The sequence below is a fragment of the Anarhichas minor genome, unplaced genomic scaffold (assembly GCF_050575085.1).
Source record: "Anarhichas minor isolate MPS153535 unplaced genomic scaffold, ASM5057508v1 ptg000027l, whole genome shotgun sequence".
Lineage (NCBI taxonomy): Eukaryota > Metazoa > Chordata > Actinopteri > Perciformes > Anarhichadidae > Anarhichas > Anarhichas minor.
In genome coordinates, this window is record NW_027466473.1 from 7310049 (window position 1) to 7327500 (window position 17452).

The 17452-nt window shown below is 43.3% G+C and overlaps 2 protein-coding genes across 8 annotated transcripts in view; both read left to right on the forward strand.

Annotated features, from left to right (window-relative positions):
- The window catches only part of ncor1 (nuclear receptor corepressor 1), a 51740-nt gene extending 42542 nt beyond the window's left edge, over positions 1-9198 (forward strand). For 4 of the 7 annotated variants that reach the window (XM_076101973.1, XM_076101978.1, XM_076101974.1 and 1 more), the window contains 16 exons: positions 35-341; positions 666-905; positions 1128-1325; positions 1729-1875; positions 2252-2440; positions 2688-2823; positions 2996-3489; positions 3700-3858; positions 4222-4370; positions 4486-4694; positions 4793-4936; positions 5642-5787; positions 6028-6081; positions 6180-6383; positions 6482-6652; positions 6762-9198. In XM_076101973.1, the coding sequence (XP_075958088.1) occupies positions 35-341; positions 666-905; positions 1128-1325; positions 1729-1875; positions 2252-2440; positions 2688-2823; positions 2996-3489; positions 3700-3858; positions 4222-4370; positions 4486-4694; positions 4793-4936; positions 5642-5787; positions 6028-6081; positions 6180-6383; positions 6482-6652; positions 6762-7045 (3231 nt within the window). In that variant the 3' untranslated portion in view covers positions 7046-9198. The remainder of the gene's footprint in view (positions 1-34; positions 342-665; positions 906-1127; positions 1326-1728; positions 1876-2251; positions 2441-2687; positions 2824-2995; positions 3490-3699; positions 3859-4221; positions 4371-4485; positions 4695-4792; positions 4937-5641; positions 5788-6027; positions 6082-6179; positions 6384-6481; positions 6653-6761) is intronic. The other 3 variants (XM_076101976.1, XM_076101975.1, XM_076101977.1) reach the window with 3 other exon arrangements.
- Positions 9199-9349: 151 nt separating this feature from the next.
- The window catches only part of zswim7 (zinc finger, SWIM-type containing 7), a 14750-nt gene continuing 6647 nt past the window's right edge, over positions 9350-17452 (forward strand). Inside the window, exons 1-3 of the mRNA XM_076102009.1 lie at positions 9350-11436; positions 13017-13038; positions 14193-14295. Of these exons, the coding sequence (XP_075958124.1) occupies positions 11361-11436; positions 13017-13038; positions 14193-14295 (201 nt within the window). The 5' untranslated portion in view covers positions 9350-11360. The remainder of the gene's footprint in view (positions 11437-13016; positions 13039-14192; positions 14296-17452) is intronic.

A 17452-nucleotide genomic window follows, 5' to 3' on the forward strand; every position in this document is an offset into this window, starting at 1 on the left:
TGATGACTGACCTGTTGGTGCTTTCATTAACCAGATTCACCCTCTCAACCAGTCTACTATCAAGCACAACGTCAAGTCCCTAATCACCAGTCCCTCTAAGCTCCCCCACAGCATGCCCCAGCTCGAGGCCATGGAACGTGCCAAATACGAGGAGAGCAAGGCGGTACGCCACACCGTGGTCAACTCCACCGCCTCTGTCCTGCGCTCCACACACCAGGAGGCTAACAAATCCCAACTTAGCCCCAGCATGTATGAGGACGTCAACGCTCGCAGGACCCCTGTCAACTACAGCACCAATCCCGTGTCCAGAGGATCACCCATGTTGGGACGTGGACCAGAGGGTATATTACGTAACCATTTTTGAATGGTTTTCAGCCATTCATTACTTGCCCAGGGCTCTAAATACAACAATTATAGAGCCAGACAAAATGTATTGAGGCATTTATCTTGCTAAACCAGGTCATCTTATTTGCTAAAATAAGCATATTCAGAAAAATGCGTAATGTGCACCCAGTGCTGAGGGCATTAAGCCAACATTACTGGTTACTTATTACTGGTTTCTTTTTCTGTGACACAGATATACTGTCAGGAGATGATATTAAGTTTTTGTTTAACCAAGCAATAACTCATTTGATGAGCCTTGTGTGTTCCTCTCTTTCACAAAGGTGTTATGAGCTCTGGGAAATCTGCTCCTCATGAAAGAATGAGTGCCATTACCCCGACACAGAGGGACAGTGTCCCAGCCAAGTCCCCAGTGTCGGGTGGTGACCCTCACCCTGGAGCCTCTCACAGCCCTTTCGACCCCCACCACCGGCCCGTCGGACCTGAGGAAGTGTACAGACCCCACCTACCTCCACACCTCGACCATGCCATGGCCATGACCCTCCACAGAGGGCTGGATCCTGGTACAGTGTTTATATCCTTTCCACCATAACTTCAAACAGAGCAATAACAGCCTTGTTTCTGAGTAAATTGACGAAGGTAGCTCAGGCCCTCTAAATCATAGGGACTACATGGCTGGGATCTTTTTCAGCTATTGACGTCAGCAGTGGCAATCGGTATCTGTGAGCCTTCTGTTCATATGTTTTGTTCTGTTTTTTGGTTTTTTTGTCCGCCGTCTGCTACAGCGTTCATGTTCCCCAGGCAGCCGTCTCCAACAGGCTACCACAACACTTACCAGCTGTACACCATGGAGAACACACGGCAGACGATTTTCAACGATTATATCACTTCCCAGCAGATGCAAGTCATCCGACCCGACATGGCCCGAGGGTTGTCGCCACGGGAACAGCCCGTCGCTATCCCTTACGCAGCCGGGACTCGAGGTACGGACCTACACCAGCTGACCCGCTGTCACCTGCCACAACACGCAGGGGAGAGGCCGTGGGAGGGTGGGGCTGTAGTATGCAGACTGTGTGCTTGTGAAGTAGTGGCTACCTTTTCCAGACGCCCAGAAGCAAATGACCTGGTCAAATTTAGCTGATTTGCTCTTAGTATTGGGGCTGCAATACTCAATTTATCAATTGGGTACGGTCATCCAAATCTCCATTTGCGGATTGGTTGCCTCTTCCAAGTTGACCACTATTCCACTCCCTTTGCAGCCCTGTTGCTTACTGATCAGATGAAGGTTATAGGTTACAGCTAAATGTATACGGTGCTCATGCATTCACAAATTGATGGATCGGTTCTTGTTGTTCACCGTTGGCCCTTTGCTTCTGTCTGTAAAAGGGATTATTGATCTAGCCCAGATGCCTCCAACTATCCTGTTGCCTCACCCTGGGGGAACAGGTACTCCCACTTTGGAACGCATCTACCTCCCTGGAGCTCAGACCCCTTTCCCTCCTAGGGCTTTCAACCCAACCTCCATATCGCCAGGTGAGGACCCCTCCCTTTCCCATCCCCACACGTGTTCCCTTATCTACCCTGCCACGATCTCTGTGTTCCCTCACACCTCTGTATGAGTGCAGCCCTGCACTGGCCTGAGGCGTCAACGGTTAGCTCTGCTTGTCCAGTGACGGATCAAGTCGAGTCTTAATGCAATCGCACTGGGAGGGATTTCTCACAAAAAGTTTTTTATGTAAATATGGTAATATTCCTGAGACAGAATATTACCATGCTTATGATATGAAAGATTCAGAAGTTGTCCGCAAGGCCTTTTGGTTCAGATTTCTAAAGGAAGCCTGATCCGTCCTGCTGAGTCCCTGTTTGTTTAAATCTGTGTGTGTATGATGTCTGTCATTGTTGTCTCCAGGCCACCAAGCCCACCTGGCTGCTGCAGCTGCTGCCAGTGCAGAGAGGGAACGGGACCAGCGTGACCGGGAGCAGCAGCAGCAGGAGAAAGAGAGAGAAAAGGAAAGGGAAAGGGAGCACCGAGAGAGGGAACGGGAGCGGGAAATGCGAGAACGAGAGCGGGAGAGAGCCAATGAATACATCCGCGGAGGTGAGTAGTTTTGTTTCAGTTTAAAAGTTGTGAAAATTTCAAATCAAAGTCATAACCTTTTGAGATGCCGCAGAATACGGACGGCTTCAGTCTCATTTTCAGAACCGTTTACCCTAGGCTCTACTATGTTATGAAAACGTATACATGGAGTAGCTTAATACCACCGTGATTGTCAAACAGTAACTGCTCTGGGGCACTTTATTTTGAAACCCACTGTTTCAATGTTTCATGATTGTGTGTGCATCAGGTGGACCAGAGCAGCCAGGACGGCCAGGAAGTCGAGGTTATCTGCACTCCGTTTCTCCCTCGCTCAGGACGCAGGACGTCGTGGTTCAGCAGCGGCCTAGCATCTTCCAGGGCAAGAGTGTCATCACCGCTCTAATGTAAGTCTCAACCGACACTTAGATGAGCTCACTTGTACTCTTTGTAAAATGTCTGCTCGTCTATGCATGAGGGTTTGTGCTCAAGTTATAAGCGTGTTTCAAACTGCATGTCTTTTAACTGAACCCATTCATCAGGAAATATGGTCCTTCATCTCTTTATTTTACTCTTCAGGCCCCATGCAGCAGCAGCAGCAGCAGCAGCGTCGGCAGCAGCAGCACAGAGTGGCTCTCGCTACAGTACTGCAGCTGATGCTCTGGCTGCTCTGGTGGATGCCGCTGCCTCTGCCCCGCAGATGGATGTGGCCAAGGTGAAGGAGAGCAAACACGACCGGGATGATGACATGTCTTCGTCGGCTGCAGCCCGGCGAGGGGCCAGCCTCTCCGAACAGCAGCAGGAGGCAGAGAGGCGGTCCATGCAGTCACCATATGGCGCTATGTCTCTGCCAGGGGGTAAGCCCCATCCAGCTTACTCTGAGGGCCCTGGAGCCGGGGTTAAGGACAAGGGCCCTCAAACCTCAAAGTCCCGCATCGAAGAGGAGCTTCGGACTCGTGGAAAGACGACTATCACAGCCGCTAACTTCATCGATGTCATCATCACACGGCAGATAGCCTCGGACAAAGACTCGCGAGAGCGAGGCTCTCAGAGTTCTGACTCCTCTAGCAGCTGTGAGTGTGTTGGATACATGTGGATTAAGAAGTAGCTGATTTTATTCAAACAGCTCATACGTGCACTGCAACACAGCTGAGTGGACAACCACACATAGGAGTTAAACCTTAAATCTAATCTTTATTCTTATAGAAGAAGATGACCAAAGCTTAAGATTGTGTCCTTTGCTGAGCATTACTAGTAACTCTTGGTCCGTACTTGTCCTGCAGTGTCATCCAGTCGATACGACAACACCGGTGGAGGAGCCATCGAGGTGATAAGCCCTGCTAGTTCCCCAGTCCAGCCCCAACAGGAGAAACCTGAGGAAGTGCAACAACAGGCAGCAAGTATGAACACCCCAACTCCGTTTGAGCATATGATATTCTCGAGTAAGTAGTATAGTGAAAACGTTTCAATTCTTTCAAAGATGCTTGATGCTTCAGGTCAAAGAGGACGTATAACAGATTCGGCTGTGAATGCTAAATTTAGCTGCTTGACAATTGGCTAATGGAGTAAATTACTGTAACTGAAATGACTTACCCCACTGACCTTGTCATGTGAGACTTTCAGTTACATTAATTTGCACCAGTCTTGTCACGAGACTCCACTTGAAGTTATTCCTGTCTCCTGCAAACAAATGTGGACCATTTGTTTTTGGCATACAGTGTATTAGCTCCTCCCTGTCTCTCTAAGCCTCACCCTGACTCTGTCTCAAAAACAACTACGCTCTGTCCCTTGTCAACCTTCACCAGCTGGCATGCGGGGCTACGACATGAGTCGTTACCGGCAATCAGGGGAGCCACCACAGCCCAGTTCCCAGCACCCCCCGTCCTCTCAGATTGAGAGCTACTCCCAGGTTCCCAAGACTCACAAGGTCATGACCTTAGCAGACCACATTTCGGTAAGAAACGCTGGGGAATCTAAATAAAAGTAATGCGGCACATACTAGATTTACCATGTTTATCAACCCACCATACATACCTAACCTGTTTTTATGGTAACTCCCTGTCCTGCAGCATATTATAACCCAGGACTTCGCCCGGAATCAGGACCCTCCTCCCATCTCCTCCTCAGCTTCGGCCACATTCCAGAGCGCGGTGCCATCTTCAGGGCGAGCCAAGATGCCCAGCCGGTACAGTCCTGAGAATCAGGTCCAGGCCTCACACCACCAGAGACCCTCCAGCAGAGTTTCCCCAGAGAATGCCCCTGACAAGCCTAGATCCAGGTACTTAGACCAGCCTGTTAACCCTGAAATTATCATAGTGAATCTAATTTATTACTCGTCATCTGTCAACAATTTCTCTCTCTCGGCTCCCTGTCTAGGCCGGGTAAATCTCCAGATCGAGGCGGCAGGCAGATGGAGAACTATGAACCCATCTCTCCACCACAGAGCTACCAAGGCATGGACAAACAGGAGGCGATCGGGCCTCCGCCCCAGAGACGAGAGGCTGACAACTCCGAGATCAGGTACGGGATTTCAGAGTTGTCATAATGACGTTTCTTTTTTACAATTAACACTTGAAATGATGAAGGCACTTGCAAATGACACGGTAGTAAAAAATGTAAACCATACTCCTCATTCATATACTTATTTTCTTCTATGAAACAAAAATGAAATCATACCCTCTAAACTAAAAATAAATCTGGTTTGAATTCATCACTAAACACTTTAACTGTGCTTGTTTACAAGATGTTCATAGTATTTATATTGATAGTTGGCTGTTTGATGCTGTCTGCCCAACAAGCCAGTATATCTCTTAATACTGTAGCTTAAAATTGATTCAGAATTAGTTTTGTTATTGATATTAACATTGTAGGAATATAGTAACTGACACAATTTAAATGTTAATTAAGAAAGTAGTTCATAGCAATACAATGTAGACAAGTGTGCAACTTATATATTGAGATATAAATGTATTGTCAGCTGGAATAATGTTGTGAATATTACCAGTTTTTCTACACTTGATGCTAAAGTTATTTTGCTGTTAGCGTCCTGACATTTGATATACGAGACTGTAAATCTATTTCTTGTATGGAGTCCAGCAGGCAGAACGTTCCCCCCTGTCAGCACGCGTTTGACATCCCAGTGGGGTCGAGAGGGCCTTGTGCCAAGAGCTTGTTGCCCCAGTTACTCCTTTGCTATTTGACTTTTTACCCTTTGTCTGGTTCAAGGAATGACTCGCGGTCCCCAGGGAATGTCGCCTATCTGCCATCCTTCTTCACCAAGCTGGAGAACACCTCGCCAATGGTGCAATCAAAGAAACAGGAGATCTTTCGTAAGTTGAACTCCAACTCTGGTGTCGGTGATTCTGATGTTGGTAAGTGGATCTTCTCTTATCCTCCTCCTTCAAACCGACATGCATGCATCAGACAATGGAACAAACTCTGCTGAAATGTGTGCACGCAAGACATTTGTATGTAATCAACTCATTCCTTCTCATTTTTCAAGCTCATTAAGCATGTGATAACACGGGAACAACTTTACTCACTGTATCACGTTAAACTCTGTTTCATGTCAGATATTTAGTTTTTTTCAACAGCAAAAAATTGTCTTGCAGGAAGCGCACAACCAGGCACAGAGATTTTCAACTTGCCGGCTGTTACCACCTCAAGTGAGTAGCAGTTAAACTCGCTCAAAGACTTAACACCTCAGTCTAGTTGATGTCTCCTTTCTCATTGTATATTTTATTTATTTTGTTCTGGTTTGTAGGCAGCATCAACCCCAGGAATCACTCATTTAGTGACCCGGCCAATAACCTGGGCCTGGAGGACATCATCCGCAAAGCCTTGATGGGCAACTTGGAGGAGAGACAGGAGGACCACCAGGGAGGACTAGGGGCTCAGTGTGCCATGAACAACACACCCGGCCCAGGCAGTGACGCCCGCCAGGAGGCCAACCCGTCACCCAGTATGGGTAGGCCCAATTTACATGATCAAAATGACACATGATCAGAAGGGATCTGATGTTTAACACGTTGCTGATTTCCACATTCTGCCTGTTTGAATCTACAGGGAAGCAGAAGCACAGCAAAGCCAACAGCCGCAAATCCAAGTCCCCTAACCTTGGTCAGGCCTACGCTGGAGTGGAGCGCCCATCTTCCGTGTCCTCCGTCCACTCGGAGGGAGATTATCACAGACAAGCTCAACCACAATGGGGCTGGGACGACCGACCTTCGTCCACAGGTGAGCTGTCCTGCCTCTGCTGTCGTTGCCTACAAAAAGTGTCTCCCGGATAAGTCAACCTGGAGCTATCTTATCTAATTCTTCTCAAATGTTCTCCTTCTTTGCCCAGGATCCATGCAGTTCCCTTACAACCCGCTGACCATGCGCATACTGAGCGGCACGCCACCCACCTCCATACAGAGCCAGCAGCAACAGCAACAGCAACAACAACAACAACAACAACAGCAGCAGCAACAACAGCAGCAGCAGCAGCAACAGCAGCAACAACAACAACAACAACAACAACAGCAGCAGCAGCAGCTGCCTCCGGCTGGAGCCCCGGTGGCCCAGCAGCGCGTATGGCAGTCTCTGCTGTCAGAGCAATACGAGACCCTGTCTGACAGCGATGACTGAGCCCTCCTCACTACAGCCCCAAAAACCAGAAGAGAGGCCTGCGCCAAGGCTCGTCTTTTCACACACACACACACCCCCCCCCCCCTGCCACCTCTCCCAGAACTATCCTCGCTCACTGGCGAGTGTGACAAGTAGATGGGACAGTGTCCTTTTTATTTTTGGTGCTATGGCGCCCACTGGCTGTTAGCTGAGAGTACAAGCAACAGCCACTGACAGGCGGGGCTCTCCAGAGCAAGATTGGCTTTGGTCTGGAAGCACTCGCCCAGCCTGTCGGTGAAACGCGACTGAGGGGATGACGTGAGCTATACTGAAGAGGAAGAGCTTAAAATGTAAAAAGAAACGACATAAGAGACTATTTCTGAATTTTTTGGATTTCTGTAAAGATATACCTTGTCTTTAAGAAAATCATTGTATGTAAATAGAGTAACCTTTTGCAGTGTTTTTCTTAACTTGATTATTTCTTATTTTAATGTCGCTTTTAAATGGGAAGAATAGGGGTGTAATCTTTAGTATCACAGTCGGTCTCTCCCAGTCCACCCCCCACCCCACATGACCTGACACCCACTCTAATATTTTTACCATAGCGACGCTGAGAGAGACTGTGCGTTTGGTTTGTCCTTGACCATGAGACCGTGCCATCCCACCAAGCACCACCAGAGCCTGAACATCGTGAACATTCGAGGATGTAAAAACAAAACACAGACTTAACATTTCAAACAGCATTGATAGTTGATGACCATCTACGCCACACAGGGGAGCCGATGCGTGGATTGTAACTATCAGATGGTAGCGGTGATTTCTCGCCCCGTTCTAGACGGAGACATGTCTTCAAAACAAGTTGAGAACACTGGTGTCATAGCAGAACGGTGAAAAGTCTGATATAAGCTTAATTTTGCCGGAAAATATATCCTCATGCCTACTCCTGGACCCCGTCTGAATAATGCAAGTGAGCCAATGTTTTTGTTTTTTTTGTTTGTTTTTCAATAGAGGTGTCCATGGTGTGTCACATGTCGCTGTCTCTCTCTGCAGTTTCCAACCTGTCCAGAATGATCTGCTCTGCAATGTTGTCATGGTAAAGAAAGTAGTACGTCAGGTTTTGCCATGCCTTGTGACTTGAGAAAGAAGGCAGCTTTAACTAATTTTCTCAGAGATATACGTTGGTGTTTGATGTTTGTATTTGTTTCTGTAGTCCCTCTTCTTTTTTTTTTTTGGATACTTTCCTGACAGAAATCTGAACTCTGTAAATTGTCTTTTCATTACACAAAAAGACAAAACTAACCAAACATAAAGAATGGTCTGCACCATTGTTGCACTTTTTTTGCTTTGTAGCTTGTGACAAAAAAAAGCATACTACCTGCTGTGTAACTTATTCAACCTCCAGCACAGGAGTATACTAAGATGTGCTTTAACCTTTTCCCACCACTCACAGAAATCTGGATGTTTGGACTTCCTGTCTCTTCTTGTAGCTGGTACATGATTTTGTAGCGTTGACACTTGCATCCAAGATACGGTTTTAAGTGTATGGTACCGTTAAATGTTTAGGAGTTTGCCGTCAGGGTGATTCTTAACCGTGACCGCTTAATCTCTGCTTTCATTGTGTCAATCAGAAGGCATACAGCTTTGAATATGAATTATTATAGGTCCGCTTCATAAATGGCAGTAATGTTCCTTTGCAAGTACGTGAAAAAAATACCACACTTTGGCTTTCAGCTTTCACTTTTCTCAGTTAACAATCCCATTCTGCTTTAAACTTTATTTCCTTTCTTCCTTTCATTTTGATTTTGAATCATTTGTTGTAGCACATGTTCAGATTTTTATTTTCTGTCATTTTCAACATCTTTGTTATTCATCCTGTCTACACGGGATGTCATGTGTTTACAAAGGCAATGACAAAAAAAGTTTACAAACGTGAATCTTAAAGAAATCCGACATGAAGCCGAAAAAGAATTGGAGCATCTTTTCAGCTCTCTATCAAACACACAGTGGTGACTTTTTTTTCTTTTTTTTTGTTGTCTTTTTGAAATTGAGACTTGAAAACCCGTGTATCCTATGATGTTGAAATGCAATGTTTGTATCGCACAATGTCTCTTAGTAGGCTATTACAAGAGTTCAGACCAATCAAATAAAGTGGATCAGTTCTCCACCGCTGAAAAGTGTAGAGGTTCTTAATAGGTGTGCCATATGAGGTGTACTAAAACTCTTCATGCAATATGAAATGAAAACATTATGGTTTTAGTAATAGCAACTTGTGGTATGTATATTTATATATACGGGTGAAGACATGTTCAGTCCATATCCTCGCCTGTATTAATGTACAATACAGGTTTTGCTGCGTCCCCATTTCTACTGTGGTCAGGTTTTCCTTTCAGGCCACACATTTAATCATGAGCCATGTGAAAAATCAGCTGTTGAGGTACGTGGCTTCACTTTGCGTTCGGCCTGCCGTGTGCTAAATGAAGATGAGGATTTTCTTAACTCATTTAGATCACAATGCTTACTGCAGTGAAGTCGACAGTGTATTCATAATGCCATCCTATTAGGGGCCTTTTCGTCTGAGACTTGACTCATAGTGCAAGTTAATGGACTGTAATATACCTTACTCAAAGCAGACGTCTGAGTGCTTTCCATTTAGGTGAGCCAGTGCCATGCCTCTGATATGGGTCTGTTTCACAGCAGACGTTTTGACATCTCGTTGCGGTAAAAGTAAAATGCCCCCGATGAGAGGCTTATTTCTGCTGACCTCTGCATTATACTGCTTTACTGCAACAGACTACAAGAAGAGTCGATACCAGATACCCAGCAAGGAATTATTGGTATGTTTTGTTTTTGTCATTACCTTATAATGAAAAATGTATTGGAAAGTCACAACTTTTGCTTTCTAGGGCAACATAAGTGCATTAAAATATGACTCAAACCAAGTACAGCTTGGCATTAACATGTTAATTATAGTTGTTTGGTGGAGCATTCATAGCTTTATTCCAAGTTGGTATTCTATCGGTTTGGGACTTCCTTGTCTTTAACATGCACATGCCTAAGGAGACTATTTTATTGATAAAAGCAGGCGATACTCTCAATGCTCTCATTTGCTACTTCTTAAACATATAGTATGACTACACATACCAGGAATTTGACTCTGGCTACTTTTGCTCTTGTACATATGTAGAAATAAAACAAGGACAAATGTTACCAGGAAGCTGTTATGTACAGACCAGGTGAAAAGGAGATAGTTCAGTGTCAAGTGATCACAACAATGCCTATAACAGTTGGAATATTAACAGAAATGTTGCTAAAGCAAAGTTATTTTTAAGACTTCACATTAGAAAAAGATTAGTGGAGGGTTGCCAATATTGGAATTAGATCATAGAACATTAAGTGAACATACTATGGACTTACAAATCACAGTACAAACCTCTTCAGTCTGATCACTGAGTAGACTGCAGAGGGCCCAAAGAAAAACGCCTTCCCAAAATACTTATGTAAGCACTGTTGTAGTTCAATAATGATCTAGGGCCACATATGCTTTTCTTGAGCGGAAAACAAATCTAAAATCGAAGGGTATTTGGGGGAAAAATGGATACAAAATTATTCTCCCCTGTTGTGTAACACTGTGGGGACATCAAGACAAAGTAAGTTTCAATAATTTGATTACTCTTCTTTTGGTGCCGAAAGTATCATTTACAATTTAAAATGTAAATGATACTTTTGGTATTTGAATTAAACTATATTTGTTTCTGTTAAAGTAGTCATTGAAGTAAAGAATAAAAACATCACTAAAATAGGTGACCACAAACTTTTAAACAGTGTGTTCACACAACTGTTTCTGTGAATTGTAAACGATAATACAATAGTGCAGAGTGTAAATATGCTGGAATAAATATTGAATCTAAGCGGCTGCTTTATGTACATGATGTAGGTGGATATATACAGTAGCCTATATGCATGCATACCTGTCAGATTACAGTATATTCAGTATATACAGCAGCTTAGATTTATAGGCCTATTCGACAACATGTACATGTTACAATTTTATATATAGCTATATCAGATACATAGCGTCATTTAATTTATGTTAGTGTTCATCAGAGTAACGGCCTGTGGGAAGAAACTACTTGTGTCTAGTTGTTTTGGTAGATAGTGTGTTTTGCCTCTGTGGTAGCGGAAATATTAAAATAATATCCACCTTATCTGTTTACTACGTTACGTTATGCTTTTACTTTGGAGGGAAATCAAAAGTTCGAGCCGGAAGCTGTAATGTTTTGGTTGCACCTTATTGGCTACCGGAGTCGTCGATATCCGGAAACAAAACGGTGTGAAAATGCGTTCATTTTTACCTGCAGTGGCCGAACAGCTTTTCCGAGATATTCAACAAACACACCAGGAAACGTCCCAAAGTAAGTTGAGGCTGCTGAAGAGAGACACACGTGACGGTTGACCCCGGACAGTTAAAATTAAAATTATCTGTAGCATCAACGTTACGCGCTAATATAGCAGAATGTGACAAACTCCATCGCGTGACTTTTCTGAACAAAGTTAACGTTAACTCCTTTTTTAGAAGTTATAACAAAATTGTTTATTTTACATTAATTAAAACCGCAGCTGTCTTTACTATGCTTTACGGTAACGTAAATGTAGCATTTGGTAATTTACTTAATCATGTTCCAGCGGTTTACAATGATGTAGTTCCATGTTTGGCCTGTGAGGGGCGCTGTTGTAACACGTTTCAACGTCTAGAGCCAGTCTTTTCTCAGACTTCTGTTACTTTATACCCCAACAGGCCTTTTCCACTGCAGACATTTAGCAGGAACACTACTGATGTAATTGATAAGATCAAAAATGCCTCCCTCATTTCGGTGGTCTCTTCCAGGGTCCTACTATGAGCCCTTTTTAACAGCAGATATATTGACTTGTCATAGAAATAGCTCAGGTGGCATTGATAATATTAACAATAGTTCTGTTGTGTTCATGTGTCCCCTAATGCATGATACCAAAACAAAAGCAGTTAAATCGAATTTAGCCATTCACCTTTTATTATTATTATTATTATCATTATCATTACTTACACCAGGCTCTTGGCAGACAACATTGCAGTTCTTGAACATTAGTTACATAAAGCACTATTTTCCCCAATCAGTTTTTGTCAGCAGAACATAAAATATGCAAATGTTATGCCACCAAAAAACCTACAACAAGGTTTTGTGTGTATTGTCCATAAAGGATTACCTCGTGCCAAGCCCTAAATCCCAATATTGCTCTGTATGCCTCAGTGGACTTCTATTATCATTAGTCAGTGGTTGTGGTTTATCTGTACGTGGCCATTTTTTACCTTCCAAACTGAAGAGCACAGAAGCTTTGACTTTGGGAGGAGCTGGTATTGTATATTAAGTCACGCCGAGGGACTGAACAATACTGTAGGTTTAAATAGTCGACACAGAGCCGATTCAAGGCCGTCTCAGCAGTTGTTCTTTTTTAACCCGCATTATCTGAAACAGTCATTAGACCTGAACCCACAACTGTTAGTTAGGCTGTCAGCTTTCCTCTCTGCCTGTCAGACTGTTCACTGGGACTGGATAGAAAAATAATCAAATCCTTTACCGAAAAGTAGCATTATCACAATGTAAAAGTCCTAATAGAACCTGGCGATGAGTGAAATGTGCAGAGCTTTCCATTAAAAATGCAGTATGCACGAAACAAAAACGCAGAATATTCATGTCCGGGCAAAGTTCTCCAGTGGCTAATGTGAACCAAACATGTAATCAAGACGTAAAGGATCCATCTGTGTATCTGAATATTGTGTCTTTACCTCAACATCAACACAAAACATCTTCGAAACAGATACTAGATAGAAATAGCTTATTAAAGTTTCATCTCTTAAAACTGTGGAGTTGATTTTTTTTTTGTAAAAAACAAAAAATAAATAAGTAAAAATACACAATCACACGTTTAAAGAAATTATTTATGTTTTTTTTTGCAGTTCCTGATGACCTGCTCATTGCGTAAGTATCAATCTTATCAGTCCCCTTATTACCCATTAACCTCCATCACAGGTAATTATTAATAAGTCTGCAAACATCAATTACTTTATTAAGACAATACATAAATGTAGTTATTCTCCAACATCTGAGTTATGATCTATGTAAACAAAAAACTACGGTCTGCACAGGGCTGAATCTGAGTGGGTGTGAAGTGAAGAAACCACAACGAGGAGGAAGTGGGGCGCACTTTTTAGTATTGTTTTTACTGGCTGGACTTACCAGAGTGACGTAGCACAGAGACACAGAGTCACGATGCTGCTCTGTGTCTCTGCTGGGACATTTCCTGGCATTGTGGTTTGAGTTTCTGTGAGTGAAGAGGTGCTCACAGTCTAGGTGAACACAGCCCACATCCTGTCTGTCTGCCTGGAAGCCTCTGGTCTAGAGGCTCTTCATCATACTCTGTGGTAATTCACAAGCAGACATCGATCTGTTGTTATCTCTCTCTCCTGGTTTCTCTCATCGCTGCCTCGTAAAAACTCAAAACGAACAAATTGAGTGATTGAAGTTTCTTTTTACATTAGAGGAGTTTTTATGATCTAATGCTTCTCCAGGGTTGCTGTTTATTGCATTGAACGTCAATATGATAAACTTACATTTTATTTCTCATCCTTTTGCCATAACAGTCTTATCATATAGTTTGAGATCAAGCCAGTCATAGTGTACACTGGTGCACTTATAGTGAAAGAATAAAGACTTTGACACTCGTACAAAAATGATACATCTTGTATTTTTACACCTATTCATTTATTTGTTGGTAGTGTATTTTTCATTGGATGCACGATGTTCACATTTAGATATTTCAAACACAGCTACAAACTGAATCATACTATTTTTTGCCATCTGAGGTTTTGGTGTTAGTCCCCTAAAATGAAAGAGCAAGAGCTTCACTCTGACTAAAAGAGGCAGATAAGCTGTTTCTTCTCTCAACAGTAGCCCCACAAGCTCACAGCCCACAGGGGGCGTTAAAACACGCTTATATTAACGAGACGAACACTGTGTGAGTGTTCGTATATATACATTAGTCTGTATGCATACCGTGTCAAATTTATTTTATTTGCATAACCCAATGTGGACGCCTGTCCGTGTTTCACGTCTTTCTTCTTGGCGTCCTTCAGGCTGAAGTTTGTCTTCGGGCCTTGTGCGCTGCAGGCTTTGGACCTTGTTGACCAGCATTCAGTCACCTGTCTGTCTTCACCCAGTGGACGCAAAGCATTCCAGGTCTGTCACGCTTCTGTCAACTCTGAACATTTACAAACAGTAGCCCCACACACACACACACACACACGTATTACAAATAAATGGTGTGCATTCTAACAAAAATCATTACCACAATATCTACGTTCTCCCACGGCAAAAAACAATTACATAACCATCTACATAACTACATAATTAATGTGAGCAGGAGTCCAGCTAACAGATGTTATGATTTGACTGCCCGTATAACTAGGCGTTTGCATTTTAACATCGTTTTTTGACTCCTGGTAACTCAGGTTTATTTATCTTGTGTTTTTCAAAAGTGAAATAATGCCAGTTCAGCTGTGTTTTCTCTCCATAGGAGTATCGAACCAGTTTAATAACAGTTTGTAAATATACATAAATACATATTTGCCATCTAGATTAACAAGATAATCAGCACAGTTGATCGTAGGGCTTTTTCCCCTTCAGACAAGTGCAGGACTAAAGATGTGTTCAGTGGGCATCTCCATCGTACTTTGTTCTGGTCCAGCATAAAGATTCAGTGATCGCTCGTCCTGTAAAGCATCTTTTTTTTTTCAGCTGATCTTTCATGAGTCAAAACACTTGAGACCTCTGTTCTGTGCCACAGTGGCTTGCGCCAGGAAAAGGACACGATCTGATGTTGTTGTTAAAGAAAAGCTGTGACACATTTTGGATACAGGTATTGTAGCTTGAAGTTTTTGATTCGCGGTGTTTTCAAAGAAAGCAAAGATAAATCCCCTCAGTCGGTTGTTAGAGCTTAACTTAATGAATCCTTAATGAATTCATACTGTGGCACATCCATTAGTCAAGTACCGGCATGGTTCACACAAACACACACTACACTATTGTGTGTTTGTGTGTTTCTGGCGTGTGACATTTTATAACCGTATAATAGAGGCACTGAGAGGCGGATACTTACAGTGACTCTAAGATCACAATAAAAAGTGATCGGTTACCTACCGAACTCAGGTTTGTCTTCTGTGGGTTGTGTTATAATATCTCATTAAAACCGACTGAGTGTTTGTTAGATAATTGAGTGAGTTCCTTGATTAAGTTCTTATATTATAATCTCAGTGGGACGTAGAGTGACCGGTGGGAGGAAGAAGGCCGCCCACAGCACTGAGGTCGTGGTCATTGTGACCCAGATTTCCTGTAAACTCCTTCAGGCCGCCGCAAAAACAGGTTTTATGAAAAGAAAGCACAATGCAGCTAAATAAAGACATGGATTCTATTCTGATGGGACACTTTCAACTCAATTGTTGATGTCAACTTAATTTCCCTCAAGGCTATCCGGTACAGAACAGGAGAATTACCAACTGTTTTCCAATTGTGTTCTTACTGGCAAAGGAACTTTCACAGTACAAATGATGTATCTTTACTAATATTTAGAAATGTGTCAGATTCCCCAAATATACTAAGCACCTTGGGATATTTACATTGAGGTCTGTAATTCTACAAAACATCTTGTTTATACGAACTGATCCTTAAACGTCTTTCGGCGCAGAAATGATCGGCCAATTAGTCGGTTGGAGAAAATAAATCTGCTATTATTGCTGTTGCTGGTTCCAGCATCTCGTACATGACGACCGGCTTCTTTTCTTTGTCATATATGATGATAATGAAATATGTTTAGGTTTTGGACTGTTGGTCGAACACCACACACACACACACACACACACACAGTTAAAAGACGTCCCGTTGGGCTCTGGGAGGCGATGTGTGATGGGCGTAGAATAAAAAAATGAATCGATGAATTGAGAAAATAATTGCAGCCGTAGCGGTGATTCGTGGCATTAGATTGTAAGTTGAGAGCAGATAATAAACTGGATGCAATGTCTTGCAGGCTGCAGTGATCAGTGGAAGTGACATGTGTCTGAACCTGTGGCAAGGTCACACATTTCTCCCTCTCTGCATCGCTGCACCGTGTGCTGCTCTGCAACACCTCAGGTTAATATTCACTCGCATACGGACGCCGGCCGTCACTCACTCACGGCTGCAGATGAATGGTGCTGGAAGCAGCTAGCCTGTCTCCGTCTGAAGGTGGCAGAATCTTCCTACCAGCACTTCTGAAGCGCACTCATTATTAATTCATCAGGATGTGCATTTGATGGAACATGTGAGTGTTGAATGGATGGCTTATGGATATAAGCTACTCAGAAGTATCTGATGATCTACCTGCAGGTACAGGCTTCTCTTTTTACCTCATGTGGAAACGCACGTAACTCCCAAAGGAAGTTTAAAAACATTCACAGCACGTTAACAATTACATAACGTTCTTCTCTCTCTTCGTCATAAATCTTGGAAGCAGTTTATTTTGTGGCATTAGACGCAGTGAGTGTTGCTGCTGTGATCTCGGTAGGTCTGCTTTCTGTTCGAACCGTTAGTGATGCATTAAGTGAGGCTTTAGTTTATACGGTGTCTGTTCAAATATATCTGGAACCAGAACATGGCTGCCATGGCATTAAACTAGACTTTAAGTTGGCTTAATGTAATCACAGCGTGTCTCTTGACTTTTAAGATGTATAGCTTGGAGGAAAGGGAGGCGAAGGTGCCGCCCTGATGACCAGTCTGCATGCTTCTCCCTCTGGGTAGACCATATTTGGGCAGCATGGTGACAGCACTGTGAGTTAGAAGAGTGTTGTTCAACCTCTCGAGGAGAGTGAAAGCAGTGATGACATTTTAGGAAGCAGTGGCTCACTTAAAAGATGAAGCCCCCCCCGCAATTAGTCATCCAAGAGTCCTTACACATTCCCCGTGTGAAGAGAGGACGAGAGAGCAGATTTCTCTTATCACATCATGAAAAGCAACATTTTCACAAAGCGGAGGTTTCAATCATCCGACCCGAAATGTAAATGTATTCTTAGACAAACACTGAGCGTTGAGTTTACTGGAAGAGCTGTGACGTGTGTGCTAACTGGGCACTGTGTCAGAGAGATGCTGAAGTAGTTGATAAATTAACAAATTTCACCATGTTTTTTTTTTGTCATTTCCTGTTAATATTATGTTTCCGTGGGAAACAATGGAGTTTCTCATGTTGCCGAGGTTATTCGGTCTCCTCCCTCAAAAGGAATGAATAACTCATGAGAGCACGGCATTTCACTGCTGAGATCTTTCACCCAATCTCATCCTTAACGCTCGGTGGCTTTTTCGTGTGCGA